Raw genomic sequence first — 25,652 nt, 5'->3', positions numbered from 1 at the left:
AAAAGTGAAAATATTACTTTACTACTCAATTGACAACTTTCTATTTCATTGTATTTTTTTTTTGCTGTGTTAATGTGCAACAACAGTGAAGTTTATTAGGTCAGTAAGTTATAATTTACCTTAAGAGAAATTCATAGCTTTGGAGGTTTTTCTTTTTAAATACCTGGTAGTTTAAAATAATAAGTACTGAAAGTTTAATGAAATGAGTGGGTTTTTTTCAGGTTCACTCTGTTGTTGAAGAAATGGATGGTTTGGATGATGTTGAGAACAGTATGCTGTACTACAATCAAGCTGTTATCCTGTACCATCTGCGTCAGTATACTGAAGCTATATCTGTTGGGGAGAAGCTGTACCAGTTCATAGAGCCTTTTGGTATGTAGGCAGAAAGAAGAATCTTTCTCATTCAAGAGCTGCAGAAAGATAATTCTGTCTTTTTTACTATTAGACAAGGGATTTATAATTTGTCTAATATGGTTTTAAGAAATTAGGTAGGGTTTGGAATGAAGAATACGTTTTACTTACATCAAGGACAGCAAATGAATTTGGGGGAAGGTGCTTCGGAGAGCTTTAGGAGACAAGTGCTATAAAACTGAAATGGATTTTTCTCAACTTGAGAAGGTATTTATATAAATAATATGTACAAGCTAATGAAATTATTTTAAATCTAGTGTTTTGAGTCATCATGCAACTGCACAGGTGGGTGTCTGTTTTTCAGGGCACTCATTTTTAAATACCTTTATTAGGTAATACATAATTGTATGTGCTTATATCTGAATACAAAGTCTGCAACTTTTATTAGCTATGATACCTTGTGTAGTGGAATTGCCATACTTTTATGAAATAATTTCTTAGTCCTCGTTAAATGTTAGGCGTGAGAAGGCTGAAGGATTTGTGAGTCTCTGTAATTAAGTAAATGCTACTGAGTTTCTACTTTTATTCCTCCCAGTTTTTGATGTGCATAATTGGGGCTTACTCTGTGAAGTCGGCTAAACAGGGATGTGTTTGTACAGAATCTTTTTGATTTCTGTGGGATTCTACATCTGCATATGGCTCTGTCTGTTTAGATGCTGCATCTTTGGTGCTGATCTGCTTAGGTCAGTTCTCAGAACCTATGAACATGAAGTACATGTTAAGCTGTCTTTAGTCTGTACCTTTATGCTGATGCCATTTGAATGAATGAGCTTTCTTTTAAGTATGTACTTAGCTGTGGGTTGGATATGACCACATTATTTTTTCTTATGTAATATATTGATTTTTCTCAAAATGTAGCATAGATGGCGCTTTATAGTATTTTTTTTTTTCCGCCCACATTTTGAGGGATTGATATTAGAGTTCTAAAACAATTTTTTCTTTGCTTTTCACAGAAGAGAAGTTTGCCCAGGCTGTGTGCTTCTTGCTTGTAGACTTATACCTGTTAACTTACCAAGCTGAGAAAGCCTTGCATCTGCTCGCTGTTTTGGAAAAAATGATTTCACAAGGCAACAATAATAGCAAGAATGGAAAAAATGAGGTAAGCTTAAAATTATTCAAATGCCATTAAATCTTTATCAGAAGTATGCTTTAGCTCAATCCAAAATTGGTATCTTAAAAGACTTTTGAATTATAAAACTATGTTAGATAACCTGTAACTTTAGACAGCACCTTAAATATGTTAGTAACTGAGTTAATTGTGTACGGCAGCTGTTTATTCCCTCTCTTTTCTCTTACTCCAGGGAGCTAAGATGTCTTTCTTCAGTCAGAGACTTGCATTGGGAAGACAGCTGTCTCCAGGGTTAAATATTGTTTGTCTTTGATTATGACCATATGAGACCCTAAGTTTGAAAGGGAAATCAGTGTCAGAGGAACTACAGTTGCATAACATAGGATGGGAAATTAAGTATCTTTTTTACATAGTATCTGAAAGTATGAGGCACACTTTCAAATGAAATCTTTCATGTGGTTTTTTGGAAAAATCAGTAGAATCAGTGGTGGCTTGGAAGTGAAGAGAGGGCATTTCAGTGTTTTCCTGTTGATGGAAAGTCACACATAAGATAAAATATTCTGTAAGTATAGTAATTCTACTGAGGAAGTATTAAAGAGGTACTCTAGAATGTGCATATAGTCATTCTATGTAAAAGAATTCTTCTTAACTGTAAGGCAACATAGTGTAACACTAATATTAGTACAAAATTCAGCTCTTCATAGGCTGGTGTAGTTAATGGATTTTGATTGTTAAGCTCAAGTTAGTTTCTGGTGGAATATGTGTATTTTCATATTAAATACTCAAAACTGTACTATTATTAATACTATTAAATACTTTTCTTCATGTGAATTGAATCTGTCAACTGAATTTAAAAGGTGACTAACAGTAATGCTTCCTTTTTTTGTTTGACAGTCAGGTAATAATACCAATAAAGATTCCTCGAATCAAAAAGCTGAAAGTGGAGCTTTAATAGAAGTTGCTAAATCTAAGATACATCAGGTAAGAGTCTTCATGTTATTTGTACAAGGACATTACTTCAAGGGTTTTCTAAATCTGAGTGTCATCTCCTTCAAAACTAGTTAAGCCCAAATTATGATGCTTTCTCTCTCCTTGCTTTAAAACAGATCAATGCAATTATCTAAGTCTTCCTTTTTCTAAGATACATGTACAGGAAAAACTGACCTAACATCCTGCCTACCACCACCATTTCAGTCCCTGCGTGTTATAAAAATTTCTTTAAATGGCAGTTTGCTGCATGAATTTGTCTGTTCAACCTCCAACAGTCTAAATCAGCTGGGGTTTTATTTCACTGTGCAGTTCTGTTGAAAAATATATGAAGAATTAGAGTGCTTCTCTATTAGCATTCATTTACTGGTATTTTCAGTTTAGTAGGTAAATGTCTGGGATTAATATGTTAGATTATTTTAATTAATTTGTCATTTTAAGTGCTCATATCTGTTTGAATATAGAGCAGCTGTTGCCATTGAACAAAATGTTCATCTGCTTATTGTAAATACAGACCCTCTAAATGTGGTGTTTAAAGTCCAAATAGAATTTCTTTTTTGTGAAGACTTTTTGAATAGCTTTTTGTTACCTATTTTAAAGATGCATACAAAATATTCTGCAGTAAATGTCTAGGTACAATTTGTCATGCAAACCTGCTGAAATTATTGTATATTATTTAACAAATATAATTTTAACAGTATAAGGTGAGAGCCTATATCCAGATGAAGTCATTAAAAGCATGCAAAAGGGAGATCAAGTCTGTTATGAATACAGCTGGGAATGTAAGTATTCTTAAGACTATTGTTTTTCAAATCTAGATGTGTTCTCTATCTTAAAACTGAGTTTGTTAATGTTCTTTACAAAAAAAGGTCTTATTGAGGATGGATGTTTGAAGTAATTATTTATGTAATCAGTTGGGTTTGTCATCTCTGCAAATGTAATTAATGTAGAATTTTCTTATTTGTGCTGTTTTCAGTTGCTAAAAATATGCTTTGTGGTGCCAAAATAACAGTGAAATGCTATATAATAAACAGGTTTAGCATTCTTTATAATTGAAATGAAATAAGTTTTAGTTTACTGTAGATGTTATGCATATTACAAACTTTGATGTAATTGGTAGTTTAAACCAATTCATAAAAGATTAATTCTGAGATATGTGGGCATTTTTTGTTTGGGTTTTTTTTTTTTCTTTTTGTTGACATTTTTAGAGGCTTATGTCTTGCTGGAAAGCAAGTTTAACAGAAAACCTTCTGGGTCATGAGGTCTCTGTTGGCAGACCAGGAAGATTACAGCCTATAAGGAACTCTGGGAGGGGAAGTGTGTATTAGGTGTTAGAGGACAGGTTAGAGATTCTATGCCCTTAGCCATTTCCATGACAGGGTTCTCTAAAGTTTATGACAGAGTTCTTAAAAGTATTACAGCCTAAACATTTTTTTTAAATTTTTTTTTTTTTTAATGGCAGCAGAGGCAAGTTTGTGAAGTGGTATAACACTAGCAGTAGAAATCATCAACCAAGAGATAACTAATTATTGTTTTCTCCTTCACAGTCAGCTCCTTCTCTCTTTCTTAAGAGCAATTTTGAGTATTTGAGAGGCAATTACCGTAAAGCTGTCAAACTTTTAAACAGTGCCAACATTGCTGAACATCCAGGCTTCATGAAAACAGGTAAAATAAAAACCCTTCATCCTGCAGGTACTTCAATGTCTAGTATTATAGGACTACTTGTTGATATTAATTTAAAGGATATTATTGATTACTTAACACTGTCAGCCCTGAAAGTCATGGTTTATATGCTGAATGTGTTTCATCTTTCTTCTTGTACTCTTTCACATAACACCATGGTGATTTTCATTGAATGTTCTACAGAAGGCTGTGATTGTCCATGAGACTAGATTTATGAAGCTGTGTTACATTTGCAAGGCTCATAATTGAGTCTCTTAATCAATAAATGAAACAAAAGGCAACTTACTAGATCTAGAATTGAAGCACCTCTGGCAGTTTTTATACTTAAAGTTCTCTTTAGGATTTAAAATTTTTTTGAAAACTTTACCATCACATAACTTTTTTTGCATTAGCTTTTTTGGACAGTATAATGTTTACTTAGTAATCTTCCTAGGCTATAACTAAAATAACATCTGTTTAATTTGCTAATGATCTGGTTATTTGGATTTTTAGGGAGTTTATTTTTTTTCATTTGTATTTTTAGGGTGGGTTTTTTTTTCTTTTGTCTTTTTTATCCATGTTAACCCTGTAAAACTTTAGTCACCATAGATAAGTGAAAAATTTAATTTTTTTGTCCTTTATTATTTAAAAAGAACCTCTCACAGTGTTACCTGAAAATACATTTAGGAAGAAGAGTGTGTTTCCTTCTTGTATGGTTAGGTTGGCATAAATATGTATGTATATTATATCAGATATGACAATATCATCCATGAACATCTTACTGAAAAACATGTTTAACAGGCTGCCATAATATGCTGACCCATGGAAAAGTGCTTGGAGCACTTCATGGGCTTAGCAACAGCTTTCACTTTCTGAAAATGATCTTTTGTTGTTCTGTCAGGTGAATGCTTAAGGTGTATGTTCTGGAACAATCTTGGCTGCATCCACTTTGCAATGGGAAAGCACAATTTAGGAATCTTTTACTTTAAAAAAGCCTTGCAAGAAAATGATAATGCATGTGCACAGCTGGGAACGGGCAGCTCGGATCCAGGTAAGCAAGAGATTAAAACATGGTGGGTGGAAGAAAGTTGGCAAATCTAGGAAATAGAGAACAGAAGGTTTGAGTAACTATCAACAAAATTCCGCTTTCATCTCTTGGTGGAGGGCAGGGTAAGAGGGGTGAGAGTTTTGATGATAACCTGATGTAAGAATATAGTTACTGTTGCCAGAAATACATGATGATGGTGAAATATATTCTTTATCTTTTTGTTTTTCTTGATGTATCATGGTGCTGGGACAATTACTTCTCTCTCTTTTATAGACTTTGTCCATCAGTTAGGGAGGTATGACAAAAAAAAAAAAAAAGATTTTGTGACCTATTTTGTATAGGTTATTTATAGTCCTGCTGTCAATGTGTAGAATTGTCAGGGCATGAAGGATGCCTTCTCCAGATTCTGGGTAACCAGGTCTCCTCTTTCCTTGTAGAGGGGGCTCACACTGCCTAGTCTTCCTTTTATCACCAACATACCTATAGAAGACTTTGTCATTGCCCTTGATGTCCCTGGTCAGATTTAATCCCATCAGGGCTTGAGCTTTCCAATCTGATCCCTGGTTGCTCAGTTTTTCTTTATTCCTCCCAGGTTACTGGTCTTTGCTTCCACCCTTTGTAGGCTTTATTTTTATGTTTGAGTTTGTTCAGGAGGCCTCCTGGCATTTTTGCCTGACTTCTTTGTTGGGATGCATCACTTCTGAGTTGGGAGAGATGATCCTTAAATATTAATCAGCTTTCTTGGGCTCCTCTTCCATTCAGGGCTTTATCCCATGATACTGTACCAATCAGACCCCTGAAGATGCCAAAGTCTACTAGCATGAAGTCCAGTGTAGTGAGCTTGCTGTGCATGCTTCTTGCTGTCCTAAGGATCCTTAATTCTACTCTTTCACAGTCCCAACCAGCCCCTCCTTGTTGGTGAGAGCAAGGTCCAGTATAGGACCTGTCCTCATTGGCTCCTTCAACATTTGGAGAAAGAAGTTATCATAAGCACCTTCCAGGAATCTCCTGGATTGTTTATGCCCTTCTGTGTTGTCCCAGAGAGCAGGACCAAGGCTTGTGAATCTGAGACCTCTCTTATCTGACTATAGAGGGCCTCATCACTCAGTCTTCATCATTTCATGATGAAGATATAATTGTTTTCATTTCTTGTTTTCTTTAAAATATACTCACCATGAGGCATTTTATTGTTTTTCCTATTTCTTCCCTGGACCTCAGTGCAGCCTAAGGTATTAATGTGAAGACAGAAGGTGGTTTATGCTTGTTAACAGCAAAGTGGTTTTCTTTTGGAATCTGTATTCTTTGTACTGTGTGTAGATTCTCACAAATCTGGGATTCAGTATTATTGCATAACACTTAGCTTGTGCGATAAGGAACGTATGATGTTAGCATTTAACGTACTTCAGTCTTTATTAAGAATGCAATTCATTTGTCTTTGAATTCAGTTTTGGTATGAAAGAAATTTACAGAGGGAGGCTAGTGGATTTCAGAAAAGAGGGGGAATTTTGGTAGCTTTGGGGTGTTTTCTCACAGCTTCCCTCTTCCTCTTAGGGTTTTGTGCTTTCTTGAGCTGCACATCCAACATGATGTAATTCTTTTCTGCAGGTAAAAAATTTTCAGGGAGACCGATGTGTACACTACTGACTAACAAACGATATGAGTTGCTCTATAACTGTGGAATTCAGCTCTTGCACATTGGGAGGCCCTTAGCTGCCTTTGAATGCCTGATTGAGGCAGTCCAGGTTTATCACTCAAACCCTCGTCTGTGGCTGAGAATAGCAGAATGCTGCATTGCTGCCAATAAAGGGGTAAGTAGCTTTGGAAAATTCTTCTAAAGAATGGCATGTGATTATAGAAAGGTAGAACTAATACCTAGAATTAAGCTGTGTATTTTGAAGGCCTGATGTTGTAACACCTCTGTAAATCCAGATCAATTATTTCTTGTGTATGTGTATTTTTATGTGTTTAGTCTGGAGCTGCAACCGGTGAAGGGAGCTCTTTGCATGTGGTCTTTTTCTCTTCATGCAGCCAAAGTTCATCTGAAATTTCATTATTTCCTCACTCATTGTCCACTAGAGATTAAGCAGGGTGAGACTTTGTAGTGTGGGTAGCGTGGAAGTGACAGAGCTGAGGAAGCAGAGATCAGCCTTCTTCATCCTGAAGCTGTTGGGATCATGCCTGCTGGGAAACTGAATCTCTAATTGCTAAGTCTTCACCTTCTTCTCCTGGAAAAGTTGGTGGAGGCCTGCTGTTGGCAGGCATATTCCATATCCTCTGACACATCTTGTTTTCAACCTGCTGATCCATGTATGGTTAGGAAAAACCCATATGATAAAATTCAGAGGGCGGAGGACAGGATCATTTGCTCATAGAAGAAAAAACCGCGCCTAAATAGTATGTCTGTAAAATTAAGATACAGTTGTACAGGGAATCAAGTACAGTGTAATTCACCCCTTAAGTTGGGGGAGTGATTATGTAATCTGTAATTGCATGATCCTATGCAGTTATTCTCACAGTATGGCCATTTCAGTCCTTACACAGGATGTGTGTGATGAATTGAACAAATAACATATATTCACTCTTACTTTCCCCTCACCCCTGAATTCTGATTTTCCTCTCTGAGTTTTTGCCTCTGTGCATTTATTTACTGCACACTATCCAAATACAAAATTAATAACTTTTCCCTTGGGAATTTGAATAGTACTCAATATATTGGTATTTCTATTTTAGAGAATTTAAGAAAGATACGACTTTTTAGCAGAGTTTTGCTTGTATGCTAATTTCAGAGGCAGAGCACTGAAGATTCAAGAGTGTTGGGTCAAAACTGGACTGACTGTGATGCTGTATGTGCTACTTGTCAGATTGCCTGAGTTTTATAAAACAGAGCTAATCCAGGAAGAACAGCTTTCTTCATATTAATTTTGCAATTTTCTGTATCAATCCTACTGGGTACAAGTCACAGAGATAATGAAGGCACATCTGATCATCTCTAGTGAAAAGCTGAATGAGAGTGAATTAGCTTAGATTTTGTGGCAAAGATCCAAAAGCTAGGATTCCGTTTATAACGACAGTGTTTAGTAGTCTGGAAAAGGGAAATACAAATCCTTTGGGGCACTTCCCTATTTACTGCAGACTAGCCAAAGTAGTAGATTATCTAAGCATGGATTCATATTTATGCTCTGAACACCATGCAGAAAAGCAATTTCACTGAAGCTGATTTTCACCCACTTTAGTATTTTAGTTTATAAAATACAAATGGAAGAAGATTCCCTTTTAGACACCTGCATTTCAAACACCTTTTTTGAAATATGTGCTTCATATCCAAACTCAATTATGCATTTTTTATTTGGCAGTAAATGCTACTACGTCAATATTTTTGCAATAGATTCTGATTTTTTTTTTTTTTTTTTTTTTAAGTGATAACTATTGAAAATCCAGATTTAGGATAAGTTTTTTCTCAAAACTGCATCTCTTCATTACTCACTAAACTTACAAATGAAGTTAAGATGGCTCATGGTAAAACAGCCAAATAAACCCCAGTAAATATGGTATAAAGATAATTCCTGGGACTGACAGTTAGGGTACTTTAAGTTCATTTGACCCCCAGATTGTGTCTGCATACTCAACAATCCATTAAACAATTTAATGTAATGTACCTTTTCATATATTGTTGTTCAGCTTTGTGCTCCCCATGGAACAGTTTTGGAGCAGCTTTTCCAAAGAGCGTTTTGAGTGCTGTGTAAGCAGAGAGAGAAGATGGCAAGCATTACAGTGCCAAGTCTGAATGTTATTTGGCAGATCAAATTATTTCTTTTTAGATATCCTGTCAGTTCTTTTAATATGACTTGGTTCATTGTTCTTTTGCTTTCAAAACAGAAGAGAAACTAGGTCAGTAGGCTATCAGACAAGCTGTCAGAACTAATCTGTGCTTATACTGTGTGCAGTAAAACCCCTCGGCAACACAAAGACAATAGAAAGTGCCTGATCCTTCATTGTACTTTAGATTTAAAACTTTATCCATTATTCTTATATTTTAGCAGGGTTCAAGGTCTTCTTTCAACCTTCACTTTTGTCAAGCTCTCATTCAATAGCCTTGATATTTAAGCTGTTTTTTTTCCTTTTTCCTTTTAGACATCAGAACAAGAGACTAAAGGTCTTCCCAGTAAAAAGGGAATTGTGCAATCAATAGTAGGTCAAGGCTACCACCGTAAGATAGTCCTAGCATCCCAGTCCATACAGAATGTTGTTTATAAGTGAGTATGTTTTCCATGAGTTATTTATTTGGTTTTTATAGCTTTGTTAAGGATGTATATCTGTTTATCAGAGATTTTAAAACTGTCATGGAATAACTGTTCATTCATGTAGCAAAGGGAGAGACATGCTAAAATGCTTGTGAGTCTTAAACATAATTTTGTGCCACCTCTGAGATAGCCAGCAGAGGGCTTAACTGTGTGTTTATTGTAAGTAAGATGAGCATTAAAGCTTAAAATTTATTATCTGAAGTTTTTATTTTCAGATAGCTAAATTTGTCCTCTTTTTCTCACTTAATGAAAAAAAAAATATATTTATATATATTCAGTAACCTACTTTAGAAAAATGCAGGAAGAATCTAGTTGCTCTGCCATAAAAATTCAGTAAGTGAAATCAAGAAATTATGTCGTTGAATCTATTTGGGCATCGTGATGTATTTTCAATATGTAAATATAACAAGATACTATATCCTCATAAATTAAATTTGGTATATTAAAACATTATTTAATATTTTTAGGGTGAAGTTTTCTCTGCATTCAGGTATTTCTGGAGCTCTGCTTTTATTTTTAATTTGGTAAGATTGCTACTTATTGATTAAATTCTCTCTCTTTAAGTGATGGGCAGTCCTCAGCAATACCTGTAGCCAGCATGGAGTTTGCAGCAATTTGTCTAAGAAATGCCTTGCTGCTACTGCCAGAAGATCAACAGGAGCCCAAGCAGGAAAATGGATCTAAAACTAGTAATCAGCTGGGTGGAAATACAGAAAACACTGAAAGCAGTGAAGCATGCAGGTAAACAGAATTGAATATAAACCTTTATTTTTGTCCAGAGTAACTCTGGGCTGACAGTCTGCTTCTGCTACTTATCTTGTCTGGCCAAGAGAAATAGAATATATTTGTAAATACTCTTAACAGTGCTGACCTGTTCAAGGAAATTGTTCAGTTATTTTATATTTTAATTTAAGAATAAAATACTGAGTTGATTCCTCCTGTCCCTAAGAACTTTTATTAAATTAGACAGTGAAATTATTTTTTCCCTTGGCCATCTTTTTTTCTGTGCTGCAAATGCTATGTTTTCCCACACCCTCCTGCTGTGCATATTGGTATTTCTCTAATTGTAAGTGAAGTTTCACATGTTACAGTGATTTTGTGGGTGTGCGCACGTGCGCTGTGTACTTGATTCAATATATATATATATATATATGAATGTCTGGAAACTCAGCTGTAAACATTTCCTCGTGATCAGATTTGACATTCATCAGCCTTAGTATGCTTTGTTGTTTGCATTAAAATGGGAAACTAGAGTTAGAAAGTAGGTAGGAAAGCAGCATGGAGCTATTGCTTAATAAATCATATTTGGCAGAGAAGAATTTAAGAAAAATAATTTTTGTCGATTAAGTTTTAGAAAAAGTAATTTATAGACAGTATGTTGAAGGTGGTTTAATTGATTGCATCACCTCATACGTTCTGGACTTGCTTTCTAAGAGTGACTTTTGATCATAGTCTGCACTTTCATTAAAAACCATTTTGAGGGGAAATGTTACAATAACTCATCTGGAAAAAGGGTATGTGGTAGAACTTGAACTACTTTGAGAGCAATGAAAAATCACATTGGTTTTGTCAGACCTGAGTACAGATGTTAAGATCCATTTGTCACAAGGCAGGAATTACTGCACACATACTGTGTTGTGTAGGCACAAGGTGCACCCTCCTATATTCTGAGACTGTCTGCAGATAGACTGACTGGGGGTCAGTGGCTGTTACTGTTAAAACAATATTTGAAAGCTGTTCTCTATAATCCTGTTTTTTCAAGTACAGTCTATCTTGTCAAATGACCAAAAATGATTTATAAAAGCCGGAGGTGGGAGGGGTTGGTTGTGGATTTCTATTTTTGTTTGGTTGTTTGTTGTAGGTTTTTTTTTTTCCTTTCTACTGAGGTTGGAGGTTCTCTGGCAAGTATATATGCAGTCTATTGAGGTGAATCTTCTCTGGTTTAAATGGGACTTTGATTTTAAGCTTTTGAGGCTCATTAAGGGGCAGTGATGAAAACAAAATGGTGGCCCTTACTCAGACAAGACAGCTTTTTTTTGTTTTCTATTGGGGTGGTTTTCCTTTATTTTTGTAGGAGTGAGGAAAGGAAAACATGCCCTGTGTGGGAAGATCTTTTGCTACCTTCTGCTTTCAAAACCAGTTGCTTCTTCAGCTGAAAAAAGCTAAAGAAAGGACTCCCTCATATCTCCCAGTATTCATTGCCAATTTCAAAATACCCAACAAAGGAGGCTGTTCTTGAATTTTTGTGTCACATTCTGAAAAGTCCTCTGAGGATTTGTTCCTTCTGACAAGGGAACCTCTGTGAGAGAACAGTAAAACATACAAGGCATTTGAAGAAAATCACACTAATTGAACAGGATGGTTTTAAAGCAAATCCCACTAATTGAGCAAGCTGACTCTTAAGGCAGATTCTTCTGTTTTTCACAAGAAAACAGTGAATGCTTGTAGTGGTTAAGGGTATTTTTTTAACTAATTTTTGGTAAAGGCACGAGGTATATACTCTACAGCAGTATTGAGTATGGATTTCCTTGGAGTTTTCTGCTGTATGTTTTGAATGTTGGAGTTCTCTTACCTATTAGTAAGAGACAGACATGAAACTCATAAATTAAGTTCTTGTTAAGTGGACAGTTTCAGTTTCAATTCTGAATTTTCTTTTAAATGTTTTTCTAGACCTTGGTGTCTCTCTCTGCCAAGATACAGCCATTAGCTGTCTCTTCAATTCCCATTCCAGAAGGAGGTTCTTTCAGCTTATTGGAGGGTGAAGTTTCATGCTTCTTAAAGAGAATGAATACTCCCCAAATGCTCCCTGAAACAAAACCCAAGGTGTAATTTTAAGAAAGTAGAATTTTATTTGGAAAAAGAAAAATAAAAGTAAAAAGAAGAGACATTTTTGTAGTAAAGGATAGCTAGAAGTCTAAAGGAAGCTGTAGCATTTTGTGGGTTACCTTTCTAGAATATTTATGTAACAAGTTTTTAGAGGTCTAGAGAGGAAACTAGTTTACTGCTTTTCTTACAGGCTAAAAGAAGAAAAGCTACTAATGCAGCAAATTCTGTGTCCCTCCAGTTAAAAATGCTTGTCCTACACTGAACTTCAAAAATAGCTCAAGGCTGTGAAAAGTGGTGTGGGTTGTTTGGTCTGTCAGTCAAATCCTTTCCAGCAAGTGTCCCACTTCTTCCTTCTCAAATAGAATGGTTAGGAAAAGAGCATGTGCCCCAATCTGTGAATAATTTCAACTCCCTCTATTATAGGCTGCAAAATTTGTTCTTTTAAATGGAGTGAATAAATACACTGAGAATTTTCAAATTATTTATTATAGTAATACACTGTTTTTATTCTAGCAATAAAAGTCACGAAGGGGATAAATTCATTGCAGCTCCTCCTTCTTCGCCTTTGAAGAAACAGGAATTGGAGAATTTAAGGCAAGTAAATAATATAAAATATCCACCATTAAATAAGCCTCTTCTGTAATTGTGACTCCTAGGGGTTTTTTGTACACACCTGCAATGTTGAATTGCAGCTGGTAATCTTTTTTTTTCAAATGTTTGTGCTTCCTTTCTTCTGGACTTTAAATCTGAACAATTAGAAATCCTCCAGAATTTCAGCTTAGGTAGATCAGTCTGTTTGATACCAGTATTGTAAGTTTAGCGTTATATATTGGGCAAAACTGAAAATATCAAGTCCCATAAGGACAAATCTAAAATAGAATGGCTATTGACACTGGTGGAAAGGGATGGAAATTATCTCAGTACCTTTCCCTTTAAAGCCACAATAAGACTAGTTTGGAATTTAGTCCTCACATTATATACTTGTTGGATGGGGAAAAAATGGAGGTGGAAATCAGTGTAGCTGTTTCTACCTATGAGAATGGTGTTCCTTTCAGCAGGAATAAAACCATAGTTTGCATAAAATAGAAAGCAAAAATGCCTCTGTCCAGGCCCTTTGCTTTCTCAAAATGGAGAAACAAGTAGAATTTCACTGTAGATTTCTTATGTGTTCTCAAAGATCCTTAAACTGCGTGTTCAGAAGTCTGAGTGTTCTCAGAATAACTCACATGTGTGTAAATAAGTATCATATTAACTGGATATTTACTTTTCCCCAACAAGATTACCATTTACTGGCAATGTTAATTATTTCAGGTGACTTCCAGCCTGTTGAAAATCTCTTGTTATAAAGCTTGCACCTATTTTGAACAAAGAAATCTGTTTTAAGTTTGCATGGACAAAGCATACAGTAATTTCCCACTTGAACTCTTAGGTAAACATTCTGTTTCAGCCTAACCCCAGGTAACTTATGTTTTATAATGACCAGCTTAACCTTTCCTTTGCTCCACTACATGTAGCAAATCTTCTTGTACTCATTTAAAAGCACTTCAGGAGAAATCTGTGAGGTGACTTTGATTATTTATTCTGAAGTGGTACAAAAGTGTGCTACTTGAAAATAGAACGTGCTGGATTAAAAACAGTGATGTGGGGTGCTTGTGGGTTTTGTGGGTTTTTTCTCCTCCTGACTGTTGAAAATGTGGCTGCCACATGTCAAAATTACACGGTGTCACTTTGTGTTTTTTTTTTTTTTAATACGTAGTCTTATCTTTCACAATCAGCTGTTGTTATCTACTGATGAAATCTGACATGTCAAGAAAAACTTAGCAGATCAGCAAGAATTGAGCTGCTTCTGGGAAAGAACTTCATATAAGGAAAGGAAAAGCACTAATTATTTTTTTTTTCCACTACTTGCTTTGGTTTAATCTAGAGGACTACACATTCCTAGAACTTATTGTGCTGAAACTGTTTCTAAGCTTCTGGAGATGTGATTAGCAAAATACGTTACACTCAAATAGGAGTCTTGTATATTTATATTGTATATAGTAAGTTCCTGTAGCCTTGCTCACTAAGGAGCTAAGTGAGAAAATTGAAATTCTTGTTGAGTTGGAGAAAATTAAGGAAAAAAAATTCTGGATGTTGTTAAGGATTATCCTAGGGAATAGTTATCAGTTCAGTTTAGTTTAGTTCAGTTTTTTCCTGGAAAGTTACTGAATTGGAAAACTTCTGTTGCTTCTAGAACTGGAAAGGGACTGTGACTTTTTTCAGATGATTTTCTACAGTTGCGCATCCTTGTAAGGGTTCAAAATGCCTGACTTACCTTTGCCCCTGAACAGTTTTAAAAGCTAAAAATATCATCTAGAAAAGATTTATATGTCCTATATGTTGTTTGATACTTCTGCACTAATTGGTTGAGGGCCTATTCTCATAATAAGCAGTAATTCAATTGCAAAGTTTTAAAAGCCACAAGCAGAAGTCTGAGGACACCAGTCATTGCTAAGAATTTAAGCATTGGAAGTAGAAACTCCAGATGTTTCTTCTGAGCTTCTCCTAAACAATTTTTCCTCGCTTCTTCTCGTCCTTGGACAAGCAAATTCCCCTTCTCTGCTCTCAGGCTCTGATACATTCCACACACCACAACCACCAAACAGCGTTTGGATACATCAAGAGAAAAGAAGTTCTGGTAGACCACAGTGCTACATTTGGAAAAATTTGTGAATTTTATTGGAGAAGTTGAGATGGACAGCAATACACCTTGTTGTAGTCTTTCTCCCTAGATTGGAGATCTTTGTGTGAGAACCTTGATTTTCCCCCTCAAAGCAGGTAGAGAAAAAGAAATAATTTTATCATTTGTTTTCTCCACACTTACCCAGTTTTGCCTCAGTTATCCAGTTAAACATTGAGTGGTCTGTTTGGCCTTGTCACGATACTGGAAGCTTACAGTGATTATCATCCATAGCTGTTTCACTCCCTTCTTCCTCACTCTTAGCCACTGTGTAGTTCTTCCCCTATCTCCCCTTTGCTGATGCTGATTTTCCCCTTGGAGTAAGCACAGTTTGCATTCTGTATTTCTTAGTATTTTGTATTGTTTGCCTGTGTTGAAATATAAAAAGTAGATAGTTCATACCCATTGTTGGGCTTAGCTATTTGAAATTGTTTCAGATTACTTATGTTCTCTTAATGGTTTAGAGGTGCCTTCATACTAAGTTTTGAAGATCTGGATTTGCTCTGGCTTGCCATATCCCTGAGAAATAAGGCCAGTCAGATGTGGAGTTTGGGTTCCATAAACTTACAGTCTGTGTGGGCTGACAAATCCTGTTGCCTAGACCTACACAAGAGGCTGTTTGACATAATCTGGCAGTTTAAAAAAACATTTTTCTTTTTCCTAGTGCAAAGGCAGTTTTATTTAGGGCATGTGGAGGCTCGGTGATGCTGGAAGTCTGCCGTGCTCAAAGGCGACCTGTGGAGTTTTGTCAGAATCCTGACCGGGGTGAAAAACTAGTTTGTCTTTTCCCTTGTGGTGCAATTCTTCTGCTCCGGTTGGCTGTCAGCTCTCCTGAGCGTTTGGTTCAGCCAGCTCAACAATGGATCCAAGTGCAAGAACGCAACTGCAGGGGAGGAAACCTGAATATTTTCCTCCTTAGATGGCTGTTGATGAAGGCTTTTGCCAGCTCTTATGTGGCCCAAACCATGACTAGCGCTTATAGCAGAGGAGTAGGTTTCATCCTGTTGTGTGATTGGAACATGTGTTGTGCTTGAATTTATACTTGCAGAAATAAAAGTAGGCTTTAAAAAAGTTGTGGGAAATGTAAGACACATTGATGGGAAGGGCAGTAACAACCAACTCTGCAGGCCCTGGCTTGTGTCTAAGGGTATTTTGCTGGTGACACTCAGCATCTCTGCTGATTTAAAAGCTGTACTTCCTCAAGGCAGAGACAAAAAGAGGTTGGTTAGAAGCAGGCTGTTATTGCAGAGATTTTGTTTCCCCATTCCATCCCCCTCCCCAGTCACAACCTTTCAGAAATATTTTAGGTTTGGGATTTGAGCTAGGGAAGCTTTCCTCTCCTCCTCTCAAGCTTTTGTATGTGTTCAGATTTGATGTGACATCTGGGCACAGTGGAGAGGAAGTGGGGGGTAGGGGGAAACACTGGAGAAGTTTCTTATCCTGCTTGTGCATAATTAAGGAGCATGCCTCCTGGGAAAGGGGAATAAAGGCACCCCAGGCCCTGCCATGAATTACATGACTTACTGCTGGACCGAAAGCGGGCTTGACAGTTGCCAGAAGGTTGGCGCAATAATAGCCCGCCTACCAGCGGGAGAGCCGCCGGCTCTCCTCCCACCGCTCCCAACGTGGGACCCCGCTCAGAGCATCCACTTGTCCTCCCTGGAGGAGAACAGAGTCCTGCTCACAGCAGGGCGTCGTGGGCAGAGGCTTGTGCCCTGAGGACAAGGCAGCCTGCACTGAATGATGTTTCACCAAGTGGAAAATATCCCAAAGAACTGTGTTTGGAGAGGGGGGCAGTTATTACAAAGTGTGAAGCTTGGCCTAATGATGGCGTCCTGATGTGGGGTTATTGTTTGAAGATGGAAAATGTGAGTAGTTCAGATTTCATTAAATGAACTGCCAGAGATTTTCTGGTTTTGGAAAGATAAGCACGTCTGTGATGGCAACAAAATGCTATGGATCAGAGTCTTGGCACTGGGTTACAGCCCTGAATTGATCACAAAACTGGAAATGCCAAATTCTCCAGTGTTTGTCTCCCTGTGTGCAGACATTGTACAGTAGAAGACTGAAATATGTTACAGCTTAATTGATTTCTACTGTGTGTCTTACAGCAATCTAGAAATCTACTATTCTTCTCTACAACAGAAGGTGAGGGCAGAGGGGTACAAATTGGAGTCCAAGGCAAGACCAGTAACAAGAGTGTGAGAAAGGGAAACTGTCCATGAGAAAAATGACACATGGTGAAGTCCATCTTTTTTATTTAAGATGAAAACTGCAAAATCTTCTGGGGCACACCGTGGTGATCCTTGGTTTATATTGGTCGTTCAACTGAGCCCATAAATAATGAAAACTAACTCTTTTACTTCCTAGTTAGATGGGAATTCATTATTGGAAGTTTAATTTATTTCTTTAGCAGTAAATAAGAAAGAAAATTTCACAGGTGTATTTGGAATCACAGAATTCTCCATTTAACATATTGGCTCTCTCCCTCTCCCCCTTCTTTTTGGTCTGTTTCCTTCCAGGTGCTCAATCCTTGCGTGTAGTGCTTACGTGGCTCTGGCTTTGGGGGATAACCTTATGGCATTGAATCATGCAGATAAACTTCTGCAGCAACCAAAGCTCTCAGGGTCTCTTAAGTAAGTCTGATGGGGTAATTTCTTCTTTCTCAGCCCTGTTTTTTGCTGGAGATTTCTGAGTTGAAGCTCCCAATGTCTGTAGTTGCTTGCCAAATCTGTGTTTGATGCAAAGAATTGCTTGGCCTGCTCCTATTCTTGTTGGAGCCCTGACTATATGTCCATTGACACACAGGAACATGAATTCCTTCCTTTGTGTGCGAATTCTACACAATTTGGAATCAACTGCTGCTTTTGTTGTTGTTTCTCCAGCTCTGGGTCCCATGCAGCAGCAGGACCATCAGGTCTCTGTCATGATTCACTGTGGATTTGCACATGCTTGGCATAGCACAAGGGGCAGGGATGTGCAGCTGTGGGTAGCCAACATCAGCCCAAACCCACACAGCTGGAAGGTTTCTTATGAAACTACAGCCTCAGAGGGGAAGGTTTGCTCAGTCATTCAGGGTAACAGATCTTGTGTGTGCAGGACCACCATTCCACCTGCTACTGCTGCTTATGTAGGTTCCATTCTTCAGTTTCTCTTGTTCACTTCTCATTTGTATTTTTTGGAAGGATATTCAAAGTGCATTCTTTTGCCACCCACCAGTTCTCATACAGCTGTACAGATTCAAAAAAGTCCTATCCTTCTGACACTGTGCATTTAATGCACAGGATAAAGTATAGCAGAGGTTTTTACAGTGGTAATGTTTTTCAGAACTGGTAATGTACTTGTGGAAGGCAAGGTAACTCATACTTATTTTTATATGCTCTAAACTGGCCCATGCAAATTAAATTCTTTGGCTCCTGTTCTTCACACTACTGCAGGAGCTCATCCTTTTCCACAGTCATTGTATTAGCAAGATCTTTGAGGAGTTTGCAAGGTAACACGTAATTTTGTGTTACTGTTATGTAATGAAGGACGTGCTAAATAACAGTCTTTTGCAAAGACAAGTAGGTGTCTCTCTTGGTCCCAGGGAAATAGGTGCTTTACTTTTATTAAATGTAAAATAATGTAACACTTTAAATTGTAGATATATCCATATTCTGGGGTGGCTTTTCTTAATTCTCTGAATAAATCCCCATCAAAGTACTTTCTCTGTGGAATGGCAACTCCTGTGTGTGGATTAATTGTCATGATTCAGGTGTGGATTTTTTTATAATTTTGGTACCTAGAAGCAGTAAATGGTGGAACTGGGTATTACAACAAAACCTATGATCAAGTTAACTTCCCTGCAAGTGTTCCCAGTACTAGTTCCCGTGTGCTCACATTAAAAACTGCATTGTTTGTCTCACATAACAAACTCTGGGGATTGCTGTGCTGACATTTGTACCCTGACCCTTTGGTATTGTAGGTTTCTTGGGCATTTGTATGCAGCAGAAGCTCTCATCTCTCTAGACAGAATATCTGATGCCATCACTCACTTGAACCCCGAGAATGTCACTGATGTTTCCCTTGGGATCTCTTCAAATGAACAGGATCAAGGTTAATGCATCCACACTTCATTATAACTGGTTATGCTTTCAACTGCCTTCCTGCTGTAACTTTGTAGACACAAATATAATGATGATTAAGACATTTTGTTTTAAGAACTATATGTTATTGCAGGGTGGGGGAGGGTGTTGTTTGTGTTTTTGTTGTTATTTTTGTTTTCCTGGCTTCAGTTCCTATTTGTGTTTGGTGTGTCTTTTCCTTGTTTGTCATTCCTATGAGGTGGTTAATTCTGTATCATTAATTTGACTGTATATTGTAGTATTTTGGCTTGGAAGCTTTTGAAAAGGAAGCTTTTGAAAGCTGCTTTTGTTAAATGTGCTATTATGGTTAAGTTTGGGTTTTATACCATCTCTTCCAGATTTTTGGTCTTTAAACCAGGCTTTGTCATACCACTGGAGTCTACTTTAGTGAGGTATAGTTCTGAAGAGAATTTAGTTAATCTGAATCTTAGTCTTCTTGTTGGGAGTGTGTGTTCTGTAAGAGACAAGTACTTCAGAACCATTTGTATAGTGAAGTCTACTACAGCTCTGATTCCAGTGGCATGCTTGCAGTTTAAACTTCAGTGTGCTCCTATGCAAATCTAAAAGCACAACACTGAAAATAAACTCTTGAGCAAACCAGTCTGTTTTCCCTCTTTAATGCCAGACTGTAAGGAAAGCAGAAAATTTGTATTTTTGTATTATTTTTGTAAAAACTTTTTAAAAAGGTCACAGAACATGATGGTTTTGTGTTTGTTTTTTTTTTTCTTTGCAGGGTCCGACAAAGGAGAGAATGAGGCAATGGAATCTTGTAAGTACCAGCCACTGTATTCAGCAGAGTACAAGAACTTACTTGGCCAGTTGGAATAAAAGTGTAAGAAAAACAAGAATTTTATTTTTTTTTTTCAATTGCAGCTGGCAAGCAGACACCACAGTGTTACCCCAGTTCAGTCACGTCTGCACGAACAATGATGTTATTTAACCTTGGAAGTGCTTACTGCTTGAGGAGTGAATATGACAAAGCTCGAAAGTGTCTTCATCAGGTATGAAAAACAAATCTCAAGGCAGCTTTAGGGACAAATGTACTTCCTTCAAAGTGCCATTCAGATCACAGGAACTGAACTGGTGATTTCACAACCCAGGCTTATTTGCAGACCCTGTTGAGATGGTGGCTTTCTTCTGCCTTTGTGAACCAGTCTCTATTAGAAACAAAATTAATTCCAAATTCCTTCCTTGTGTAAAAAGTTCAGTAGGCAGCATTTTATTTTCCTTAGGTCATATCAGAACAGTGGAACATGGCTGGGAAGCCTTTTCATGTTTTCTAAGTTTACTTGTTTGGGGTTTTTTGTGGTCCTTTTAACAGTCTAGTAGGAATTGTTATAATTCAGAGAAGGTTTTCTCCCTAGTTATTTAATAAGTCACCATCAAAACTATTATCTTTTGGGCTGTGAGAACAAACTGCAGTTCTGCTGGAGGTATGCTCCTTGTCTGCCTCTTGTCCCAAGATTTCTCAAGTACTGCTTTTGAAATACTGTCTCCACTTAGCCTGTGTCACATTTCATGGCTGGGACCCATCTCTTTCAGTCATGATGTTTCTCTTCTTGCAGCCACTCCTGTCTGTCAGGAAGACTGCTTGGATGAATTGTTGAGCTACAAACTGGAACAGCAGCTTCCAAATTACTTCACAGTCATTGTGTATGTGAACAGATTAAAATCCTATGAGCCTCTCAGCTGCTTCAGGCTGTTGTCTGGGTCTTTTTTCTCCTGAGGCTTCTTATGATGGGGCAGGTGTCTGTGCTTGGGCTCTGTAACACCTGTGTAAAGCCCAAAGGAGTGCAAGGCCACCCATGGATGTAAAATACAGTGGGGCTCTGCATCTACAATAAATTCATTGACTTAATAACTGAAAAATGGTTGTATATGGAAAGCCAAAGAACAATCCCTGTTAACTTTGTATTATGAACATTGGAGCAGTAGAGGTTACCTTCTTCACCTGTCACCTTACCAGGAAGCCACACTAGGCTGGCCCAAGAAATACAGATCCATATGAACATAAGCACACAGCAGATGGTCTTGCTAATTAGTGTGAAAAAATCTTGCTATGTAGATAATCTTGCAGTCTCTCCTTGTATGCTTAAACCTGATGGAGTGTATGAGCCTGAAAAAATCTGGTTTTACTTGATAAATTGTTATTTAGTTTTGTTACCTAAGATGGCAGTAGCAATCTTGTCAAGAGGCACTTTCTTTGTGCTGGATCTTTGTCTTAAGCACTTTTTCTCTTAACCCTCTTCTTTTTCAATAAGGCTGCTTCTCTGATCCACCCCAAAGAGATCCCTCCAGAGGCCATCCTGCTGGCTGTGTATCTTGAACTGCAGAATGGTAAGTCTCTCGACCTAAATTATCCCAACTTTGGGATACAAAGGGAGGAGGGCAGTAGTATCATTCCTACTCTACACAGAGAGTTTTGAACAATACCCTTTAGGCCCTGCCTCCATTTTACACTGCTGTGGATCCATGTATGTGCACCTTCCCTTCCACAGTTTATTGCCATTCTGTTCTTACACACTCCAGACCTCCTAAGCATTAAATTCCTGAGCAGAAGTTTTTATCTTGGTGAAGAAGTCAGCAGCCTTGGATAGCATCAGTAAAACCCTAGGTGAGGTTTATATTATAAAGAGGGTTTGAAAAGCATTCTCCATTAAAAGGCAACTACAATCCAAGTTTCCCAGAGAAGCTGTGTCGAGGCCTCTGTAGCAAGTATGGCAGCAAAGCTTGTGATACTGATAACTCTCTCTTCCACAATGCTTTCTTTTGAAGGTTCACTTCGTTTGTATGAGGGGAAAGCTCTACATAATGGGAAACTGGAAAGCTTGCACTTGAATTCTTCAGTGTGAGCAGACTGGTGCATCTGCTGCTTGAAGGTGTCAAGGTTGCAGACCTGTGTCCCTTGGGGGGCACTTCAAGTGTTGTGAAATGTTGTGTGTGCCTCTTCACCTTCAGTGATGTTGCATTGCAGGCAGGCAGAGGATTTGAGCATTTGCATTTGGAATTGGGAATTCTGCAAAGCTTTTCTTACTAAGAAGTTTCTAAGTTGTAATTTTGGAAATTTATTCTGCAACAAATATGTACAGAGCAGAAGAGAGTAGAAAGTCGGATTTACATCCCTCACCCTCTTCTATGTCTCTAACTAAAAGAGGCTGAAGACATTTTTTGTTCTATAAATGACAACACAATGGTGGATGTCTTCTGAAACTAAAACTTCAGGGAAAGAAAAGTAGGAGGGAGAAATACTCTCCTCAGAAATTAGTGTTTTTTCTCTTGTGATTCTACAAGTTTAATTCTTAACAAAGAGTAAGTTTTCCATGTATACTGGTGGTTATTTGATGGACCATTCATACAGTTGAAAAGCAAATTTTCTTCTTTTAAAAATATGTTTTATTCCCTTGGCATTTGCATTACCGTCTGCAATGTCACTGTGTGAGGGCATTTTGTGTGAGATCTGGTACCTCAGTGTGCAGCTGGGAGAGAGAAGAGGTGACTTTTGGGAAATTAGAAGGTGCTTTGGCATCTTCCAGCTCTGAGGTAAAACTTGATGTCTTCAGCTAAGAATAGGTGGACTCAATCAAAACTATTTTTTTCAAATTTCCTGTTGTCTACTGCCTTTCCTATCTGTGCAAGCATTTCACTGGAGAGGAAGGACTGCTGCTGTACCTGGCCTGGACCCAGGGCTGGCTCATCAGCTCTGTCCCTGAACAGTAATTCATGTCATAAAATGGTGTTTTGGGTGTTTTAATTGAAACTTGTCTTGTAGGTAACACACAGCTGGCACTGCAGATCATCAAGAGGAACCAGCTGCTCCCTTCTGTGAAAACACTCTCTGACATGAGGAAAAAGCCTGTTTTCCAGCCAGTCCACTCGATCCAGCCCATTCAAATGCCAGCTTTCACCACTGTTCAAAGGAAGTGAGGTTGTGCTTCAACCTGCTGCTGCCCTGATCACGGGGGCTTGGGATTTTGTATATTTTTTTAACCTAGGACACCTGAATACCCCAATTGCTGGAGTGTGTTTGTTTATGTAAATTTTTAATAAAAGATGTAAACCAAAAGACTTGTTTCTAAAGGTTATTTCATGAATGGTGCTGGTACCTGCTTTGAATGGGAGTGGCAGTTAATTTACCAAGAAAAAAAAAAAAAAGTTTATCCATGTGTAGTTCAGCTCTTTTTGAAGAGAATAGAGGGGCATGCAGTGAGTAGAGAGAACCATTTACCTGAACTAAAGTCCTGCTGAAAGAGCAGTTGAGCTGTTGTGTTTGTTGCTGTTTTGACACATATGAGCTATGCTCTTCCTCAGCAAAGGGGGAACCTGTTTCTGTTGGCTTTTTGTGTGTGTGTTTGGTTGGGGTTTTTTTTCCCTCTCACTGGTTTTCCTTTGCCCAAGAGAAAGGTGTAGTGGTGCAGGGACAGAGAAAGCATGAGCCTGGCAATAAGAAAAAGATTGGGTTTGGGGTGGATTTTTGTAGGGTGCTTTTTAGTTGGCCTTTTTTGCAGGGGGCAGGGCTTGGGGGGTTTTTTTGGGAGGTTCTGGCAGCTTTTTATCTAATTTTCCATGTAGAGGACTACTGCTCTCTTTAATAAAAAAAAAAAAAAAATTTGCCTTTGACTCAAAGGAAGATGACAGCATAATCAAGGACCATGTAACTTAGTGTGAGCACAGGAGGGGAGGAGCCATCCTCCCTTGACACCTAATGCTGGCATAAATAATTGGAGCCCAGCAAGGAGCCCAGCACTCCTCTCCAGGAGTCCCTCCAGGGCTGTTTTGTGCCATTGCAGCTGTCCTGATAATCTCCAGGGTAGAGCTGAGCTACCACCTTATCTCCCAGTGCTGCTGGCATTGTACTTTGCCTCCAGCCAGCACCAAGGTCACTTTTCCAAGCAGCACCTTGCATTTGTGGCCTGCCACTTCTGCTCTCAGCAATGTGAGTGTGAGGGAATGCAGATGTGTCCAGGAGAGGAGGGCAGCAGGACACCCTGAGTTTGTATCCATCATCTTGAAGAAACAGAACAGCAAGTGTATTAAATGATGTGCAAGTTATGGAATGAGCACAGGTGTGTCTCCAGCAGGAAGCAGGACAGCAGCAAGCTTGAGACCTGCTACTTGCTCTAGTGTCAGATAACTGCCTGCCCTGCTTTTCAGTCCTTTCAGAGTAAAACCCAGTGGCTGCCTTTTTCATCTACTTTTCTATCACTGCAGAAGCTGCAATGCACCCTTGCCCTCAGGTAGGAGCAAACAGTTTAGAAACACTAGGAATAAAAATAGTGTCAGGAAAAAGTAGGTAGCGATCACCTTTCTGAAGGAAGGAAGAAAGGGAGCTGATACATCCTTTACGTCAGAGTAGATTGATTAAATACAAAAAGGTTCAAGACGCTCCCTGTGTGGTCCCGGGCCCTGAATAGAGAAGATTCTTCCCCACCCCCCCAGGAATGCGGGGCATTCACATGCAAAAGATGCTCTGGCCGTGCCCGGGCTCGGTGAAGGATGCGGTTGTTTCCCAGATAAGGCACATCTTATCGCAGCCGCCTTTGCCCACCTCCCCCTGCTCCCGTGCCCCGAGGCAGCTCAGCCCCACCGCAGCTGCCGCTGCCCGCGGCACTGCCTCGCACACGGGGATGGATGGATGGATGGATGAGTGCTGATCACGGCTTTCAGCTCTCATCGTTTAGCAGAAAGGAAAAAATAAATATCAAAAACACAAGAACAAGGCAACTAAGAACCTGGCTTGTCCTATCAATCCTTTTCCCTCAGTGGCTTTTAGTCTCTGGTAGGAAAGAAGTGAAGGTCATGAAAAGCAGCCCTTTGGTAGAAAAACGGGGAGCATGAGCAGCCAGGCTCAGCAGTGGGTTAAGTCAGTAAACCCAATAATGCTTAGCAGTTTGGTTTGGGCCACTTGCTGAAGGAAAGGGTGCCTGTCCCTCTCCCCTCACTCTCCCCTTACCTCCAGGACCTCCCCTGCAGCCATGCACTGGCTCCTATTCCTGCAGCAGGAGAAAGGAGGTGCATTCCCTTTTACCCCACCACACCCCATGTCACTGCTGTTTCTCTCAGAACCCTTAGCTCTGCCCATGGCCCCGGTGCAGGGACTGGACAGCACTCACTCAGCAGTGTCCCGAGCCAGCTCCTGGTGTTCAGGGAGCTTCTGGGCTCCAGTTGTCTTCAGGAAGATGGCACAGAGGAGCCAAGGGAATAGAGTAACACAGCAAGCTGGACAAACTCACCTGGGCAGCCTTTGTCCCCTGCCTCCACAGGGCCTTCTCTCTCCCTTGAAGTGACCTCTGTACCCCTGACATGTTGGCAGCTGCTCCAGCAGGAAGAAAACAATGGCCTAGTCATGGATTTTGGTGAATAGAGCACAGCATCGTGCTGAGGGAGCTCTACAGTCAGACAAGCCCAGAAGGCATCTCAGCTTGGAAAAGCTAAAGCAGCCAACACTTACTTCCATAGCCTGGAATCCACCTCCACTGCTACCCATGCTGGGAATTCAATCAGAGGC

At 38.8% G+C, this 25,652-nt stretch overlaps 1 protein-coding gene across 1 annotated transcript in view; it reads left to right on the top strand.

Annotated features, from left to right (window-relative positions):
- Window positions 1-23,210, top strand: part of CNOT10 (CCR4-NOT transcription complex subunit 10) — a 32,040-nt gene extending 8,830 nt beyond the window's left edge. Inside the window, exons 4-19 of the mRNA XM_056483487.1 lie at window positions 222-372; window positions 1,365-1,510; window positions 2,375-2,461; window positions 3,166-3,249; window positions 4,015-4,132; window positions 5,031-5,180; window positions 6,783-6,985; window positions 9,309-9,430; window positions 10,043-10,219; window positions 12,818-12,898; window positions 17,546-17,659; window positions 18,988-19,118; window positions 19,881-19,916; window positions 20,021-20,148; window positions 21,409-21,484; window positions 22,917-23,210. Coding sequence (XP_056339462.1) covers window positions 222-372; window positions 1,365-1,510; window positions 2,375-2,461; window positions 3,166-3,249; window positions 4,015-4,132; window positions 5,031-5,180; window positions 6,783-6,985; window positions 9,309-9,430; window positions 10,043-10,219; window positions 12,818-12,898; window positions 17,546-17,659; window positions 18,988-19,118; window positions 19,881-19,916; window positions 20,021-20,148; window positions 21,409-21,484; window positions 22,917-23,071 — 1,959 coding nt within the window. The 3' untranslated portion in view covers window positions 23,072-23,210. The remainder of the gene's footprint in view (window positions 1-221; window positions 373-1,364; window positions 1,511-2,374; window positions 2,462-3,165; window positions 3,250-4,014; window positions 4,133-5,030; window positions 5,181-6,782; window positions 6,986-9,308; window positions 9,431-10,042; window positions 10,220-12,817; window positions 12,899-17,545; window positions 17,660-18,987; window positions 19,119-19,880; window positions 19,917-20,020; window positions 20,149-21,408; window positions 21,485-22,916) is intronic.
- The last annotated feature ends 2,442 nt before the right edge of the window (window positions 23,211-25,652 follow it).

This window comes from Oenanthe melanoleuca, chromosome 2 (genome assembly GCF_029582105.1).
Source record: "Oenanthe melanoleuca isolate GR-GAL-2019-014 chromosome 2, OMel1.0, whole genome shotgun sequence".
In the NCBI taxonomy this organism is placed as follows: domain Eukaryota; kingdom Metazoa; phylum Chordata; class Aves; order Passeriformes; family Muscicapidae; genus Oenanthe; species Oenanthe melanoleuca.
This window is presented reverse-complemented; position numbering and strand designations above follow the sequence as displayed.